General features: G+C 39.5%; 1 protein-coding gene across 2 annotated transcripts; it reads right to left on the bottom strand.

Moving 5' to 3' along the window:
- Positions 1-786: 786 nt before the first annotated feature.
- On the bottom strand, positions 787-10,838 carry LOC124776341 (tRNA (cytosine(38)-C(5))-methyltransferase). 2 transcript variants are annotated; one of them, XM_047251289.1, is made up of 4 exons: positions 10,547-10,838; positions 10,193-10,376; positions 3,623-3,914; positions 787-1,479 (listed from the first exon to the last, which is right to left on the bottom strand). In XM_047251289.1, exons 1-4 carry the CDS (start codon positions 10,605-10,607, stop codon positions 904-906), a joined length of 1,113 nt encoding a protein of 370 aa, XP_047107245.1. In that variant the 5' UTR covers positions 10,608-10,838; the 3' UTR covers positions 787-903. The 2 variants fall into 2 exon arrangements, with proteins under 2 accessions (XP_047107245.1, XP_047107246.1); XM_047251290.1 differs by having other exon boundaries at positions 10,677-10,815.
- Positions 10,839-20,418: the final 9,580 nt, after the last annotated feature.

Here is a 20,418-nt window from a genome sequence, read left to right as displayed (position 1 = left end):
GAATGTCCACGCAATATGAACTGATTCACATCACTCACAAGGGGAAGCTATTTTTCAACAATGAGGACATTCACACAGTGATTCTCGAATGGCTCCACGACCAAGAGCAGATTACTATCATTGAGGAAATGAAAGATTGTTAGAACATTCTGACCCTCATTCACAGAGACTTGATGACTACATTGAAAAATAGTCATGTATCTCACTTTGAATAATAGTACAGCTATCCATAAAAGTTACTTTGCCAGCACAATGTGTAACTTAATTTTTGAAGTTTCCTCGCAATTAGGTAGCATGACTGAGCAAGCTGGGAGAAACACGAAATGGGTATGAACTTTGGAGAACCAAACACTGAACAAAAATTTTGTATGGTGTATGTAAACATCATAGTTGCTGAAACTTTCCAACTACTTAAAAGTGTATGTGGGCCAAGAAACTAACAGAGGCCAAAATTGAAACTGTGAACACGGTTAAGTACACTGCCAACTTAAAGCAAGCATTCAAGTGTATTGCATTTTTCAATTGTCAAGCAATTTCATAACAGTGCACACTCCTACACGGAGTAAAATATTCACTCAGAAAACTACTGATTAACCACTTCCTATCTGCAGACTTGCAGTCTTAAGTCTTCCTTTGTTATGATTGCCACTGTTAAATTTGTGATCATCTTGCACAGCTTTCAAAATTAAGTCATAAAAATGTACAATAAATGTAGTATTTCCTCCAAAATTTAATGGTGTAAAAATATCTGTAGGAATGGTAGAGACAAAAGAAATACAGTCAATATAATGCTCAGCTGAGACTTTATTTTACACAGAGTGTATTTGGCTACTTTAATAAATAACTGTATAAAATCTTTTCGATACAAGTTTCTCATTGAGTCAAAGCTCTTATCAAATACGATCATATGTCAGTAACAAGTAGTGTTATTAAAACTGATACAACATGAACATTTACGCTGTTCCCTAGGAGACGGTACCTCTGTTTCCGGTTCACAATTATGGGAAAGCTAAAATCTGGTGGAAAACACATTAATCTCGCTATTTCCAATGGTGTGAAATAGCGTAGTTGCAAGCTATGCAGTAGGTCCAGACACTGTTCTGATTCACATTCATGTGACTTTATTTTTTCAGCAATACTTAGAACATACTCTGTAGATTCACTTGACAGGACTGACCCAGTACCCACTACATAATGACCATATGCTTTTGTGAAGCAGCAAGAATGTTTAGACAATGGGAAAACAATGTCTAAGGCACAAGCATATTTTAGTAGTATGTTATTGGGCAATTTAAAACTTGACAAATTGTCAGCATTTTCTTTTTCAAGAATGTGAGAAAGAGAGAAACAAGTTCTCTTGTCTCTGCTATTTTCATGGCTTTCTTCTTGTGCAGCAAGTTCACGATACTGTGTATTTATACGATACGTCTTGTACAAAGTACTGTCATTTCCATCCAAAATTTGTGTTATATCATCCACCTGAAATGTGAAATTCTATATCAGACTGAATTATTTTATTCACTTTTATAAGTTAATTTCACCACCAACAATTTCATATTTATGACATGCCATAAAAAAGAAGATACAAGCAACTCAACAAAACAAAACAACATCATTCTATATAATGCACTGACAAATAATAACTGGGACCCTTGTAGGTTGTGGGCAATGCACTACCAACTGAGCTATCCAGACAAGTTTCAACTCAAGCTTCAATCTGCAAATGCCTCTCTTCTATCTGCCAGAAAATTAATTCTGCAAACAACTCACACACTGTTGTTACGCCATTCTCTGCTACATCCTTCTACCATGGGTACTAGAGCAATAAGCACGCACGAGAGCATCTGTAGAGCTTGGAAGGTACAAAAAGAAATTATGAGTCAGGCTGTGAAGTGTGTGAGGATAGCTAGTTGCACCAAGTGGTGAAGAACTGACAGTGCAATGTAGCAGACATCAACAGTTGCAGGGATCATCTGATTTGCAAGGTATCTACAACACACAAATGTTGGTGTCTTAGGACTGAGGGAATTACATGTACTTATTGGTCTTGTTTGTTACTGCCTGTGATAATTCACAGAACCATCACATCAGCTTACCATCAGTGTGTGTCACCTGGTAATTACAGCATATACCGAGGACATCACTGCACATGTGATGTTGCACGAGATCATCAGCATTATGTCCATGAGTTATTCTTACCCAACTGTCTCTGGTGTTCCACTAACCTCCAGCAGCTGCTTGAAATATGATGTTGGCTGCAAAAATGGCTCAAAGTTTCAGCTGATAACTACAGGTGGCTGCATGGGAATGTGAAGTACATCGGATAACAGATCCAACTATGGTGTGTAATCCAATTACACAAAGTAGCATTGCCTTGTATCATGGTTTATTGAGGTGTATCTTACAATTACTACTTGTTTTGAGTATTCACACACAGTCCAGTGACACTGAAGCATGCATTTGAAAATGTACCACATCCCCCCCCCCCCCCCAAAAAAAACTGGTTATGTTAGCCCACATGCTCTTTTACAAGTGTGTCATCTTCCCCGTCAGTGCAGTCACCAAATGTATTACCCAATGAGCTAAATGATTCACATCCACCTGATTGTTTATAACTGCTCTGAGGAGCAACATGCTGAGGTGGTGTAGGGGCAGGAAGAGATGTGAAAGTCATAGGCTACCATCATCTGAAGATATGCATAAATTAACTTTTTCTCTTGCTGCTAGAGCTATTACAAACTTAAGTACAAAATTACAGCTGTGTATGTCTTAACATTATCATTTGTTATAATGGTACAATGCCAACTAAGAATGAGGAGGCAAACAGACTCCGTATTTTTGAGGAGCTGCATTACTTACAAAATATGACTGATTATTTTTTGATACTTGGCATTTTCCTTTATGGTACTTAGCATTCATCCTTGAAACTACTACTTCCGGAATATGACCATGTCTTGTGAAGCACTGAGCTGCTCAAAACAGTCTTGAGATTATAGACTGCTTTACTATTTTTATACTTCTGAAAATCACAAATGTGACTGCTACTGACTGACTAGGGAAAGAAGCTTACCAAAAGACTCATTCACAATGAGGTCATCAGAGAGAACACACATCCAGATTGGGCAAGAAATCAGCACTGGCATACCTAAAGGCTGTATCTTAGCCTCTGTCTTAATCTGCCTCCAGGAAACCACGGAAAACCTAAATCTGGATGACCAAATGGAGATCTGAACCCCACTCCTTTCAAATACGAGCCTAGTTCCTTAACTGCTGAGCCACCTCAATAAAATTAGCTAGGAAGATTACAACCAGAGCTTGAAACAGGAACACTGAATCAATGATTCTGATTTCTCAGTGCAGCTAATAATGTGTAGTGAACCAATTTTTTGTAACATTTATGTAAATATTTATTCAATGTTGACCTTCTTGTGCAAATTAAAAATGAACCTCTCTGGCAAAACAGTTCTGTCAACAGGACACAAACTATATGCTTAAGTATACTGCATTTATAGAAATGCAAAGTATTCTCTCCTAATATACATCCTGAAATTTTATCATTCACAATTCTAAATTTGTTATAAATATATTATAAGATGATACATAATGTTGTCATTACACTTACCAGTGGCTTTATAGAAAATGAGAAATTCAGTGGCCTTTGTTTTGCAATAAGGTAATAACGCGTTCGAGAATTAGGGATATGGAATTGTAATGGACTTAAGAGAAATTCTTGAAAAACAAAATTGGCTTCTTGCAGGATGTTAACAAACATATCTCTGGCTTCGGACTTCTCAAAACCTTTGACATTTTCTAAAAGAATATATTTCAGATTTCCAGTCAGTTCAGGTAACAGCCGTAAGAAATGCAGAAAAGGTGAGGTTCTATTGTCAGCCATATCCTTTTGCAGCCCATTTCTGTGAAAAGTAATAAACAGAAATGAGACAGTCTACAACACTTTGATGATATGGGTTCAGTAATGTGGGCTGGGCAAATGCCCAGTGGCCAGGACATTTATAAATGGGCATTTGCCCATAGCAGTTTTAAACAGACAAAATCTGAGGATTTGTGAAAAAAAATTACTTTGTAAAGTTTTTACTACTAGGACGTATAATTTTCCCAATTAAAACGGGATGGGTTGATAAGCCCGATGTTAGAAGCTAGTAAATGTTTACATTTAAACAAACAAATGTCATTCATTGCCTTTATTTCTTAGACTGAAAGGAAAGAAGAGCATTGCAATCTGATGTACCAAGGAAGGGCGTGTGTTACTGACAGCTGCTTATCATTGACAATATCCTTTTTATTTTTACTGTGTCTACTACTCTCCCTCTCTCTCGCCCCCACTTTTTGTTTTTACCAGTTCTACTCTTCTATGAAAGCGCTGGTATGTTGATAGACACAATAAAAATAAAGAACACACACACACACACACACACACACACACACACACACACACACACACACACACACACACAAAATATTCAAGCTTTCGCAACCAATGGTTGCTTCATCAGGAAAGAGGGAAGGAGAGGGAAAGACGAAAGGGTGTGGGTTTTAAGGGAGGGGGTAAGGAGTCATCCCAATCCCGGGAGCAGAAAGACTTACCTTAGGGGGAAAAAAGCACAGGTATACACTCGCGCACACACACAGACACAGGCAGACGTATGTTACATATCTGTTTGAAAAGTATTACACCGAGAATGACTAATAAAATTTGCTTAATTTACAGTGTACAATTTCTTATGATATATGGGGACACTGGTTGTAACTACATCACAGAGAAACAGAGCTGAATTTGTAATATCTACTGTGTTGGAGGGAAAGCATACCTATTATGATTGTGAATGGAACAATTTGGTGTGTCGCATGATTAGAATGTTATCAGAACCTCACAGTAACTGTTAGCATTGCAATTTTACACGTGGCAGAAAAGACATATGATATCAGCTCATTTGATCACAGCCACACTTCACAGAAACAGGAAGGTACGAAAACAGGTGAGTTACTGGCAAAAGCAGAGTCGTTATTTGGATCATGAGGGGTGCTTGGACACCTCAGTCGGTAGAGCACTTGCCTGTGAAAGGCAGAGGTCACAGGTTCAAGGCCCAGTCTGGCACACAGTTTTAAATTTTCAGGAAGATGCATCTCAGCACAACTCCATTGGCATAATGAAAATTCGTTCTTGGAATTTGTCAGGTGAATTACACTTCATTAGTATTCTTCAATTGTTACACCACATTTCCTTCAATATAGCTAAAACTACTTTTGATTCTAATAAATGAATAAGGTATCATATGATAATAATCCACTAAGTTCGGGTATAAAGGAAATTTGTAAGGATATATTTTGTTTACCAGTTTCCCTCTGACCAGAAATGTCCCTGCAAATCAAACAATGCAAGCATAGCTGGGACCTCCACCAGACTTCATGTTCTGCTGGTATGAGAACATCCATTAAGTACGGAGTGCAAGAACCATGGATTATTAGAGAGAAGTGGCTATTATAAAAAGTTTCTTTTCTTTTCATGTAAAGATTTCCTTTGAGGATTTTCATTTCAGTCTACAGTCTATCCTGTAAAATTTAACTGCCTACTTCATATGAAAAAAAAAGTACTTTTGTGGTACGAATTACATAGTGTTCTACCCATTCACCCCTCTTGCATTTTTCATACTGACATATATTGTACCATGTCCATAATCCCGAACAAAATACTTGATGGAAATATGACTTTTAGGTAATACAGCTTTTCTGGGTTTACCTTTTACTTTTTATAACACAGATAGTAGCACACACAGACATCAGACAACACTGCAGACCAATCTGTTATTGTCTACAGTCTGAACACTGATTTCATGCAGCAGTAGTATGTCCTGTGCAAAGCCTCTTCATATCTGGATTTGATTCAGCATATCTTCATTAGTTATGTGATCTGTCCCCCCCCCCCCCCCCCCCCAAATCAATTCGGCATTGGGATAAAGAGTAATATTAGATACCAGTCGTTGACTTTGACCAGCGACATAGAAAATGTGTAATGAAAGCCGTAAACAACATAGCAACTGTAACGTGGTATCAGTGGCAGTTTTTTTTTTTTTTTTTTTTTTTTTTTTTTTTTTTTTTTTTTTTTTTTTTGGCTTTGCTACAGGTCAGTCTGTCACCATAACTAAGTTTTTTCTGTTAGCATATTTGTTAGCTTCACCACCTAACAAAACTGAATATATGCACCAAAAAGTGATGTCACAGTGGCCATTAACATTACGTCACTGGTCAAATATTCCACTTGACCCCAGAATCCCTCTCTAGCACTGCATGTCAAATGCCTCTATTCACTTCTTGTTATAGCCATGTTTCACTACAAGGCTACACTCCAGACAAGTACCTTTAGAAAGGCTTACATTTATAAATTTGTAATCAGTATTCATAATTTTCTCTCTGTTTCTTATGCTATTGCCAATCTGCATTCAACATCCTCTCTCCATTCGGCATCATCCATTAATCTGCTGCCCAAATAACAAAGTCCATCAACTACTTTTAGTGTGTCAGTTTCTAATCTAGTTCCCTTAGCATTGCCCGATTTGATTCAACTACACTTCATTACCCTTGTTTTACTTATCTTCTAAACTCTTTTCAAGACATCATTCATTCTATTAAATTTGTCTTCCAAGTCCTTTGCCATCTCTGACAGAATTACAAAGCCATAAACTAAGGTTTACCTTTCTTCGGCCTATCTATGAAGATAAGTCATTATCTTGTGTGTTCCCACATTTCCATGGAACCAAAACTAATTTTCCCTGATACTGTTTTCTACCAGTCTATCTTCTGTATATACGAGGGCAGTTCAATAAGTAATGCAACACATTTTTTTTATGAAACAGGGGTTGTTTTATTCAGCATTGAAATACACCAGGTTATTCCCCAATCTTTTAGCTACACAACACTATTTTTCAACGTAATCTCCATTCAATGCTACGGCCTTACGCCACCTTGAAATGAGGGCCTGTACGCCTGCACGGTACCATTCCACTGGTCGATGTCGGAGCCAACGTCGTACTGCATCAATAACTTCTTCATCATCCGTGTAGTGCCTCCCACGGATTGCGTCCTTCATTGGGCCAAACATATGGAAATCCGACGGTGCGAGATTGGGGCTGTAGGGTGCATGAGGAAGAACAGTCCACTGAAGTTTTGTGAGCTCCTCTCGGGTGCGAAGACTTGTGTGAGGTCTTGCGTCGTCATGAAGAAGGAGAAGTTCGTTCAGATTTTTGTGCCTACGAACACACTGAAGTTGTTTCTTCAATTTCTGAAGAGTAGCACAATAAACTTCAGAGTTGATCGTTTGACCATGGGGAAGGACATCGAACAGAATAGCCCCTTCAGCGTCCCAGAAGACTGAACCATGACTTTACCGGCTGAGGGTATGGCTTTAAACTTTTTCTTGGTAGGGGAGTGGGTGTGGCGCCACTCCATTGATTGCCGTTTTGTTTCAGGTTCGAAGTGATGAACCCATGTTTCATCGCCTGTAACAATCTATGACAAGAAATTGTCACCCTCAGCCACATGACGAGCAAGCAATTCCGCACAGATGGTTCTCCTGTGCTCTTTATGGTGTTCGGTTAGACAACGAGGGACCCAGCGGGAACAAACCTTTGAATATCCCAACTGGTGAACAATTGTGACAGCACTACCAACAGAGATGTCAAGTTGAGCACTGAGTTGTTTGATGGTGATCCGTCGATCATCTCGAACGAGTGTGTTCGCACGCTCCGCCATTGCAGGAGTCACAGCTGTGCACGGCCGGCCCGCACGCGGGAGATCAGACAGTCTTGCTTGACCTTGCGGCGATGATGACACACGCTTTGCCCAACAACTCACCGTGCTTTTGTCCACTGCCAGATCACCGTAGACATTCTGCAAGCGCCTATGAATATCTGAGATGCCCTGGTTTTCCGCCAAAAGAAACTCAATCACTGCCCGTTGTTTGCAACGCACATCCGTTACAGACGCCATTTTAACAGCTCCGTACAGCGCTGCCACCTGTCGGAAGTCAATGAAACTATACGAGACGAAGCGGGAATGTTTGAAAATATTCCACAAGAAATTTCCGGTTTTTTCAACCAAAATTGGCCGAGAAAAAAAATGTGTTGCATTACTTATTGAACTGCCCTCGTAATTTAAGTCAGTAAACAAGACAGACCATGTAGCCATATTTGTACGCAAACGGGCAATGTGAATGAAAAATGACTCATTTCACACCATTAAAATTATCTACTTTACTTCCCTTTCAGTTATTCTATCTTCAAGTTTGTTTTCTTTTAACAGACCTAGACACATTCCTTCTACCTTTCAGCTTTTCCTTCTTTACTTTTCAATGACTTTCCATCTGAAGTTTTCATATTCGCACAGGTGCTTCCTCCCACAGTGTTATTTAATTTCCTACAGATGGAATATGTAATTCCACTAGTTTTGCATTTCTCCTTAAACCATTCCCGCATTTTTGTTTTGAACTATCTGTCAATTTCATTTGTGTCTGTATTCCCTTTTGCCACTGTCACTGCTCTATTTTCTTCTGTTGTCAATTAATTCAGTATCTTGTGTGTTATCCAACATTTCTACTGGGTGTTGTCCATTTATCTATCAATTCTCTGCTTCTTTTACTACTTCATTTCTCATAAGATACCCATTTGCCTTCTATTGTATTCATCCCCATTTCAGTCAATGTTGCCTAATGCTCACTTTGAAATTCTAAACTGCCTCTGGCCCTTTCAACTCATCCTGGTCCTATCATCTTAATTATCTTTCAGTTTTAATCTGCAAATCATAACTGATAAATTATGGTCAGAGTCCTCACACCCCCCCCTCCCCCCTGCCCACTTAAAATATTCTGCATTTTCAAAACTCTTTTTACCATTACATAAATCTATCTAAAACTTTCTGATGTCTCCAGGTCTCGTCCACAGACACATCCTCCTTTTACAATTCTTAAACCAAGTTTTAGTAATAATTAAATTGTGCTCTGCACAAAATTACACCACATGGCTTCCCCTTTCAGTCCTTTGCCCAAGTTCATGTTCCATTATTTTTCCTTCACTTTCCTTTCTTACTATTATATTCCAGCCACCCTCTCCCCCCATTTAATTTCATCTCCCTCAATAATATAAATTTCTTTTATACTGTTCGAAATTCTTGCGATCTCTCGCCACCTGTACAGCTTATGGGCATATAATCTTATTCTACTGTGGTTGGTGTTGGCTTCTTGTCTCGTGTGTTTGCAGAGATAAATGGAACAATCATATACACTCAGTCACAGGTAAAGTAGATGGCAGACTGCCATTCATTTGTATAATACTAGAGAAATGCAATCAGTCTACAAAGAAAACTGCATACACAAATCTCATGCAAACCACCTTAAAATATCACTCAAGTGTGTGTTTCTCTTACCGAATAGGACCAACTTGGAATACTGAATGAATGTAAGGAAAGCCAGCACAAATGATTACAGTGCACAGATATGCTGAAATAACTGAGGTGACAGAGACTTGAAAATAGAAGCAAACTATCCCTTGAAAGCCTATGAAAAAAGTTTTCAGAATCAACATGAACTGATGGATCTATGAATATATTACACCCCCTATATCTTGCTCGCTTATGGATCATGAAGACAAGATTAGACTGATCCATGAAGATTACACTAGCTAATTACAGCAGGCGCAGAGGCAATTACGCAACATTCTTCCCACATTTCACACATGAATGGAATGGGAAAAAGCCCTATATGTGATACAATGTAAAGAACCGCCTGCCATGCACTTCACAATGGTTTGCAGAGTGTAGGTGTTGCAAATTTTTTTGGGGTGAGGATCATTACCACAACCTAGCTTACTTTCGCCTCAAACATTGATTACATAGTAAAGGTATATTTTGTACAACAAAACTGAATGTGTGTTAATGCCACAAATAATGGAGCAAACTGAGAAAACTACTTTTTCATATGTCTCCACTATTTGTGGGATTAAAGCATTCTCAAAATATTCCTTTACGATGTGATCAACGTTTGGAGCAATAGTAGGCCAAAATGTGGTAATGATCCTCACCCAAAAAAAATTGTCCGGATTGAAGACGCTGCAGCAGCTGTTCACGTTCTACAAAATAATAATTATTGTGCACTAATATTCAGATTTCATAAAATGCAAATTACCTAGTGAAGGGTTGGCATGGTGGGCTCATTAGTATCATATTTATTCCCATGTTATTAATTTCTTCGGCTGTTAGTGATTCAATATTTTTCTGAAGGAGCTTCGTTTGTGGAAAATTAGCTGTGTAAACCAAATTAGCAACAGTGTTGATATCAACTGCTGCAACCACCTCACCAGAACAACTTTCTGAAAAAGGGAATAGAAATAAAATAGCCTCGACCACGTTGTTTTACGTATAATAGAACGACTGTATGATACACAGTTATCTTCAAATGCCTACGGTGATGGCTAATAACGATTGCAACTAAACTCGTAACGAAAACGCACTATTATGTGGTATTTAATGAAGCACTTGCCTCGAAGAGCATAATGCATGCCTCCGATTCCACTAAACAGCTCCAACACCCGTAATCCCATGCTTCCGTGTTTATAAACAATTCATACTCCGTATTTTCAAAGCTGGTAAACAATGATCAGGTTACATACTGCAGTTGCATAAAGTGCCTTTTCAGTTATTATTCTTGGAATTGTGCTTTCCTTCCATAAAGGGTGCCGTAAAATATAAATAATCCTGTAAAAGTTAAGCAGTTTACTCCCATTGCTTCTTAGACGACATACGTCACACTGGCCATGGCTACTACAGGTGGCCAAAAATTAACATAACTGATAGAAATAACTAGTTACTGAGAAGTAGCAGTTACCGTAATCACTGTTCCTCTGAAACTAACAGTTATTTCAATAACTGCCAACAGTGGCTCGCTCCATCTGTTTACCGAAGATTGTACTACGCTTTCGCTCATACGAGATCTGGCCACAAACGAGAGGGATAGACTATTGGGAAGGTGTTTATAGGCCATGGAAATAACTGTGAGACTCCGCGTCATCTGTTCATAGAACTGTGTACTACTCTTTCGTGTGCTCGCACAAGTCACTGCTTTCTGCACAAAGTTGATGTCAGAGTGGTGGCTAATGGGAGATTCGGAGTTAAATTTTGGTCGATCTGTCTACGTGCCGTCGCTGGACGGTCTACCAGTTGAATTCTTTCGCTACGTCCTGCACTGCTACAATGACGAGCGGAGGGTGATAGCGGGCTCTGCTGGCGAGAGTAAGATCGTGCAGCCTTCCAGAGAAGTCCGTCGGGCCATCTCTTTTTTCCCCTCCTCTTCCATTATGCCCTCGACCTGCCCTGCACCAGCTTCCCTCCCATATCGGCGCCCTTGTCCTTGGCCTACCGATCAACGTGGCGGCCTTGGCAGATGACGTCTTGCTGTTTGCCTCTACACCAGGAGGGCTGAAGACCCTCATCGGCTTGCCAGTCACAACCCTGGGCCATCTGGGGTTGCAGGTAAGTGTGTCTCCCTCGCACTCGTGGCGTCCAGCTATGAGAAGTAAGTTAAAGTGGATGATGGGAGAATCTTCAAAGCTGGCAATACCACCATGCCGGCCATACGTATGGGGTGAGACATTCTGATACCTGGGTTTGCAATTCTCATTCACAGGGTGGTGCCTCTTCGATCTGAGGCGCCACCTCCAGGGGCAGCTCGATGTCATCTCCAGAGCACAATTGAAGTCCCAGCAGTGGCTCTATGTGTTCTCCAGTGTCATTCTCCTGGGCCTCTACCACGACCTCGCCCTTAGTCGCACACTCCTGGCTGCACTAAAGGCCACCGACACCCATGTGCAACTGCAGTGCAGAGCTGGCTTCGACTCTCAATAGACACCCCTGTCAGCTATTTCCACACCCCATCTCACATGGAGGCCTTGGCATTCCATCTGCCAGGTGGGTAGATCCCATCCTCCGACAAAGCCGCCTCCCGACACTGCAGCAGGTGTTACCACCAGCAGATGACAGATGCCGACAAGAAGTAGAATAGGAGATTGGCGCCCTTGAGAATTATATTCTGTGGGAGGAGCACTTGCTGGCAACGACGAGGAAGATAGCAGACTTGCGGGCAGCATGACTACAGTTGTCTTGTGGCGGTGCAGCGCTGATGTCTTTGGCTGCAACAGCTCACCAGCATCAGTGGGTTGTGAATACCCATTTTTCCTTTTCTGGCCATGACTCCATCAGCTGCATACGTGCATGTATTAACGCCCTACCATCCATGTAATCCTGTCCAGGAACTCGAGAAAAGATGCAGAGCAGGATGTAATGTCATCAAGACCACCAACCACGTTGTCCAGACCTGCAGGAGGACCCATGGCTCCCACATAGAGACATGACACTGTTGCTAAGTACATCGTTTGGGGGCTGGTGCAGAAGGGGTTCAGCACCTTCGTTGAACCCCACCTCCAGACACCATGTGGACTCCAGAAGATGAACATCGTGGTGGTGAAAGGTGGCGTTGCCCACATAGTCGATGCACAAGTTGTTGACGACCACCTGCGTCTCGACTGGTGCCACCAAGACATGATCTCCACGATCACGAAGGTGTTCATCACGCTGTCCATGATCTGCACTGGTATATCGAGGAAGTGCGGACCACCTTAGCCACAGTGAACTGGAGGGGAACCCTGGGTGCCTCAATCTTCCAGAAGCCTCCTCAACCTGGATCTTTGTGTTGTGTGCTCACATTTGCTCATTGGTGTAAACATACCTTTTCGTATTTTCCAGAGTATAAGTGCAAGATGCACGAAGGGTAGAGTTGGACTGGGGTAGAGTGCCGGGTGTGTGTGTGGTGCTGAAGCTCAGCACATCTTCTCAGGCCAAATACTCTCTTAATTCTGGGGCCACGTCTTGTGACATCATGCCACCAGGTATCTTGCTCTTCCACTAGATGCCACACTGAACGAGTCGTCTTCAACCTGTGAAGGCAAGTATGTATGGATGGAAGCTGAGTGCAAATTCCCCTGTTATACTTATGACAGTGAGGCAAAAACCACCTACATCTACATCTACATCTATACTCCGCGAGCCACCTTACGGTGTGTGGCGGAGGGTAGTTATTGTACCACTATCTGATCCCCCCTTCCCTGTTCCATTCACGAATTGTGCGTGGGAAGAACGACTGCTTGTAAGTCTCCGTATTTGCTCTAATTTCTCGGATCTTTTCGTTATGATCATTACGCGAGATATATGTGGGCGGTAGTAATATGTTGCCCATCTCTTCCCGGAATGTGCTCTCTCGTAATTTCGATAATAAACCTCTCCGTATTGCGTAACGCCTTTCTTGAAGTGTCCGCCACTGGAGCTTGTTCAGCATCTCCGTAACGCTCTCGCGCTGACTAAATGTCCCCATGACGAATCGCGCTGCTTTTCGCTGGATCATGTCTATCTCTTCTATTAATCCAACCTGGTAAGGGTCCCATACTGATGAGCAATACTCAAGAATCGGACGAACAAGCGTTTTGTAAGCTACTTCTTTCGTCGATGAGTCACATTTTCTTAGAATTCTTCCTATGAATCTCAACCTGGCGCCTGCTTTTCCCACTATTTGTTTTATGTGATCATTCCACTTCAGATCGCTCCGGATAGTAACTCCTAAGTATTTTACGGTCGTTACCGCTTCCAATGATTTACCACCTATGGCATAATCGTACTGGAATGGATTTCTGCCCCTATGTATGCGCATTATATTACATTTATCTACGTTTAGGGAAAGCTGCCAGCTGTCGCACCATGCATTAATCCTCTGCAGGTCCTCCTGATGTACGTACGAGTCTTCTGATGTTGCTACTTTCTTGTAGACAACCGTGTCATCTGCAAATAGCCTCACGGAGCTACCGATGTTGTCAACTAAGTCATTTATGTATATTGTAAACAATAAAGGTCCTATCACGCTTCCCTGCGGTACTCCCGAAATTACCTCTACATCTGCAGATTTTGAACCGTTAAGAATGACATGTTGTGTTCTTTCTTCTAGGAAATCCTGAATCCAATCACAAACCTGGTCCGATATTCCGTAAGCTCGTATTTTTTTCACTAAACGTAAGTGCAGAACCGTATCAAATGCCTTCCTGAAGTCCATAAGACCAAATTGCGGAAAATACGCTATTAAAAGTGTTTGGAGCTATTGTATGCTTAGTGAACCAATAATGCATCTCCCTAGCTTTATTTACCCTAACAGTATATGGAGTTCAAAACATAGAATGTATAGCATACTTACACAGGAAGGCCTAAATGTCTCTGGTGTGAAGCTTATTGAGGGGACAAATACCTGAACTAACAACAACATAGCCTACAAATTTAGATATTTTAAGATTTGTTTTCGACATCAAGTGCAGGAAGTTAAACAAACACACTTTACGCCAGATTAGATAAAATCGCACAATAAATATTAATATTTTAATTTAGGTAGAAAATCGGCGTTTACACTATGTGATGACTACAAACTCAAGTAATGTCAAGGTGATAGTTCAAAAAAATTTTTTTCAAGCAGACGCTTATTTAGAGTAAACAGTGCTACAGCAACCAGCTACAAATGCGAGAAAAAAAGAATACATGCTGACAATCCATCAGTGCCAACAGTCAGCAGCAACAGCAAAATGGGAACAATGCTTGATAGTCTGGATCGTGACAAAACCGAGATTGAATCTTTTCGTCACCAGCTGTTACTGGTTGATACAGTCTTTATGAAGTCTTTTAGTAGTAGCACGAAATTTTAAGGAACTATAGTTCATCAAAAAATCGGTACATTTCCATATTTGGTGGAATAAACTATGTTTACACAAAGAAATAGTCATCTAACACATAGAGGGACACTGTGAGCAAAGTGAAAAAGCAAACAAATATCATGACAGACATCCCTCACATAAGTTATCTAGCAAAATCTAGTACCGTACATAAAAACTGAAAGGTTGTACAGTATATACAGAAAGATATTCTGGTTCGACTGTAAAAGCATTTTTCCTGAGTATTCTATGTCTGCTCAATTTACTGCTGATGCCCATTAATTTCTTTGTTGAATGAGGAAACGAGCATACGAAATGCATCAGTATTATTGACTAAACATCATGGCAGATTAATCTGGTTTTAATCTGCGAGGAAATATCATTTCAATGCAGAGTAAAAATTCATTCTGGGTTATTATTGATGTATAAAAGTCATTTCACATATCTGTATAAAATTTTAATTTGTTTCATGTGAGCCACAACTGAAAATAAAATGATATTTTCATTAGAAAATTATGGTTTAGTATTACCTTATTACAATTTCCACCTGACAAAAAATATAGAATTTAAATAGAATTGGGGGAAAAAACTTTGGTGTGAAGGGACATTTGAAGCAGAGACCGTCATAATATGAAGCATGTAAGCTATGCATTCAGCTAAGATAATCGACTTAGTATATAAGTACTGTTTTGCACTTAAAAGACCTCGAAAATTTTATCATTTTTAGAAGCAATTTCTGTTTTTTAAAATTGTGTCGCACAGTTTTAGTAAACTAACGTCTGGGTACAGACTTTCAAATCCTATAAATGCACATAATGGAAATCGTACAAGGTCAGTTCACATAGTCCCCTTTGTTATTCTGGTCAAACCCATTTAAATGATATCGATATATGGTGTGCTATGTGTTCCTACATGTTGTTCTGTTCAGTTCCGTTTCGTCCATATTGATAGTGGCAACACAACAAGCTGTGGATTGGCTGCAGAATCTAAGTGTGGAATTGTGATTGCTGACAATACTGGAATCTGAACTTGATGCAATCTTATTGTTTTGTAATGCAGTTATACATTTGTTGTTATGTGCCAATGTTCAATTTACTTTATTAATTTTGTATCCTATATTTTAGCAATGTATATTCTCTTTTATGCTGTTTCCAATGTAGTGTGTCATGCCGTAAGCTAAATAAATAAACTGCGTGTGTACTACCATGTAGTACAGTGTACTGACATGAAATAATACGATAAATCACCGAATGTGTATGTGTTTATCAAGTTCTCAATATCCATGGAACGTCAACGGGTTATGGGCCCAGATATCCAGGTATCCAGTCGTTAAAAGTATCAGTAATTGCTGATTAAAAACCTGGGACTACGGAAGAATGGGATACAACCCATCGGCTTTGACCAATGATGTCAGAATTTGCCAGAAATGATTTATTACACATATTTAACAACAGAAACGAGTGTTCATAAATAAAGGAATGCAGGAGAGGAAACAGATGGTAGACATATGCCACGTCCAGTAATATTTCGACCATAATGATAAGGATATTGCTTGCTTGAGTCCTGGTACTTGCATAAAAAATAAAGAAAAAAGGGGTATAAGTAGTGATAGCATAGAATACTTCAGTTGGCATATATATGAGTTGCATCTCGAATTTCAGCCAATCTGTATAGCTGAACTGCAGTACGGGATACAAATTTAACATACGTCGATTTCTTCATTTTCTTTAGCATTAGTAACTATGTTGGTCAACTGAAGTAGAGTATACGAAATTTAGAGGTGTTGTTTCTTTCGCCTCTGCTACTAGTAGCGTTCTGTTCTTGCATAGATGGTATTCCTAGTGAAGGCAAAAACATCTACATACATTATATTTGTATTCCATACTTCAGTTGACCTATATAGGTGAACTGAAGAACAGAATACTACTGCTAACTAAAACGAGGAAATCGGCTTTCCTAACATTGGCAACCTGCACTTCACTTCAACTACACAAAGGAGGAAGAAGACGGCTCACTTAGAATTTGTATCCCATACTTCAGTTGACCTATATAGCGCTGTTGACCTATATAGGTCAACTGAAGTATGGGATACAATTTCTTTTGTCTTTGATACTAATAGTATCGACTGAAAGTTAACATAGTCTTACTAGCCATGACAAAAAAAAACAACAGCAGAAATCGGAAAGCTGTCATGTGACGCATCTCACCCGTGTCGTGCGATCTTCATCTAGACCTACAAAGTCGCGAAAGCATTGTTAAGGATTTATTCACAACTAAATATTTGTGACAAGCAAGACTATATATATATATATATATATATATATATATATATATATATATATATGTGTGTGTGTGTGTGTGTGTGTGTGTGTGTGTGTGTGTGTGTGTGACAAGCAAGACTATATATATATATATAGTCTTGCTTGTCACAAATATTTAGTTGTGAATAAATCCTTAACAATGCTTTCGCGACTTTGTAGGTCAAGATGAAGATCGCACGACACGGGCGAGATGCGCCACATGACAGCTTTCCGATTTCTGCTTTTTTTTTTGCCATGGCTAGTAAGACTATGTTAACTTTCAGTCGATACTATTAGTATCAAAGACAAAAGAAATTGTATATATATATATATATATATATATATATATATATATATATATATATATATATATATATAGTCTTGCTTGTCACAAATCCTTAACAATGCTTTCACGACTTTGTCGGTCAAGACGAAGATCCCACGACATGGGCGAGATGCGTCACATGACAGCATTCCGATTTCTGCTGTTTTTTTTTGTCATGGCTAGTAAGACAATGTTAACTTTCAGTCGATACTGAATATATATATATATATATATATACATACATATATATATATATATATATATGATTGCTGCTTGTTTGAGTCGCAATGATTTATTTTGTGCTCTTTGGTTGCTATCTAACCGCGCCCTCGAAAATTGCGACGTATTCTTTATAAACAGCCTCGTGATGCTGTTCGACCAAATAGTAGCGGCTCCGGTCAAAGAAAACCATCATCACGGCCGGGAGAGCGGTGTGCTGACCCCACGCCCCTCCTATCCGCATCCTCAGCTGAGGATGACACTGCTCTCGGTTGGTCCCGATGGTCCCTGTGGCCTGAAGATTGAGTGCTGTATAAACAGCAAAGTGTTGGTGACAAAGATAATAAACGTGATTGCATCTCGTTTTACCCACAGCAATTTAAGCTGTAATCTTAGGTTCTTGCCTAAGGTCACCATCGGAAACCGCTACATATCCGAAAACAAATACCTAATATTTGTGGCAAGGAAGAATATACATATCATTGCTGCTCATTTTACCTTCAAAAACTGAAGCTGTCGTCTTAGATTCCCGAGTAAGCATAACCTCGGAAATTGCAACATATCCGGGAAAAATGGTCAACTATTTGTAACAGTAAGGAATACTAATGTCACTCCTGGTTGTTTCGCTGGCAGCAATTTCAGCTTCGTTTTTTTAATCAGAGTGAAGTCACAAAATGGAAGAAACTCATTATTGAGAGAGCATGCTCTTGTATATAAATAACATTGAATATTGCAGAACATACTTCTGTTACATGAATAAGTAACTCCCAGAATGTGTTACAAACACAAAGATGAGAACACAAACGATTTACATGTACCTAGTATCGAACCTACCTCCTTCTCTTCCACAACAGCACGTATTTTACTACACAACAGCAGTTACAGCTTTAAGACTATTCATAGCAAATTTTCCTAGAACTTTTACAGATGATGTGTTATTATCTGATATTTAATTACAATAAATTGCACGTAGAGTGATATGTCTTCTTTGTGCCTTTGCCTTAAAATGGCTTACTTTCATAACATGCAAGTTGTTATATGGAAACAACCGAAATATTATGAATCCAATATGTGAGCTAAAAAGTAGGGAACAAAGGACATCACATGGCCGATTTCTGTTCAGCTGAGTGATAAGTATACTTCTGATTTTTAGTCGCTTGTATTGCTTCTACATACTATATAAAATACAGAATTATAACATCTGTTTCTGACTGAATAAATGTGTTTAATTATGTTTAGGGGATATGATGCAGAGTGACCAGTTTTTCAGGGATACAGTGAGCATATATTTTCGTTGTGCCCCACATGTTGTTTTTTCGTGCATAGTATTCTGTAGGTTTCAGAAAACAAGGAAGGAGGCTTATGGTTTTGTCCCATCGATATCAAGGTCAGTAGAGATGGGGCACAGGCTTAGATTGTTTCAAAGAAGGGGAAGGAAATTGACTGTGCCCTTATAAACGAACCATTTTGGGATTTGCCTGGAGCAATTAAGGGAAATCTAGGAAAATCTAAATATGGATAGCTGGATGTGAGTTTGAACCATTGTCCTCCAAAATGCGAGTCTAGTGCAGTAACCACTGCACCTCCTCACTCTGTGTCCAGAAAATAAAAGGGTTCACTACACCCACTGAAGAAATGAAGGAAACTGTGGATTGCATGCTTCAAGCTGGGTGAAATTTCTGGCAGCAGGAAAGTAATACAACATCCCTAGACAGACTCTTCAATACGATTGTAAAAAAGGTGGAATAGTTGGAAACGTACCAGAAAATATGGATAATGGTACCAGTAGAGCAGATATAACAGACACCAACAACACAAGCATTACTCCAATTGTAAGTCTGCCAACAATGAGTAGTTGTTTAAATAGTTCAAGACTCCTTGTATCACCAAAGGAAATTTGATCTCTTTGAAAGGTAATTACCCATAAGACAAAATCTCACCGTGGAAGAAAAAGAAGGAGGATAAGAATTCTTGGTAATACTGTAGAGTAGCAGGAGTCTAGAATGTGAAAATGGGGACAAAAATTGGTAAAAACTCTCAAAATCAAACAACCAATAAGCCCATTTATAAAAATGTCAGAAGGCAGCTTCAGTCAACAAGCAGCTCGTGAAGGCTCTGCTATTCTTCAGATGAGTGATACTGGTGATAATGCGAGTCTACATGACAATGAAAAATTTAACATGAGAGGTGATCCTCAAGCGAATGGCTATGTTCATGTCAAAGAGGAACCAAAATAAAAGAAATAACCTTTCACCCCTTTTTTGTGCATATCAATGCGATTAATAAACATGAAAGTAGAGTAATTGCGACTTACCTGCAGAAGTTATTGAGCTTGACAGACATTTCTTGCTTCCTACAGATCACATGAAATTAGCTTCTCATATATCATTTATAGACTACCAAAGCCTTCCAAAGTCAGTATCAAAAAATGAATTCTAGAAATGTTTGTATTTCCTGTTGACATGGACTGTCAGTCATTTTATTATTAACAAATTCTATGTATGACGTAATGTTTACTGAGAAAGACAAATGTTTCCAATCTGATTGTGGATTTTTCTCCTGTTGCTCACACTGCCACATACCAATGCTCAGCGGCCCCATGACAGAGGCAGAGTTGATATTTACACATCACTTTGTTGTCAAGTATTGTGTTTGTAAAGTTTTAACTAGAATAAAACATGTAAATCACTGTAGATATTAGATGATACACTCCTGGAAATGGAAAAAAGAACACATTGACCCCGGTGTGTCAGACCCACCATACTTGCTCCGG

This window comes from Schistocerca piceifrons, chromosome 2 (genome assembly GCF_021461385.2).
Source record: "Schistocerca piceifrons isolate TAMUIC-IGC-003096 chromosome 2, iqSchPice1.1, whole genome shotgun sequence".
NCBI classification, from domain to species: domain Eukaryota; kingdom Metazoa; phylum Arthropoda; class Insecta; order Orthoptera; family Acrididae; genus Schistocerca; species Schistocerca piceifrons.
Note: the sequence above shows the minus strand (reverse complement) of the source record. Positions and strands in the feature narration are given on the sequence as shown.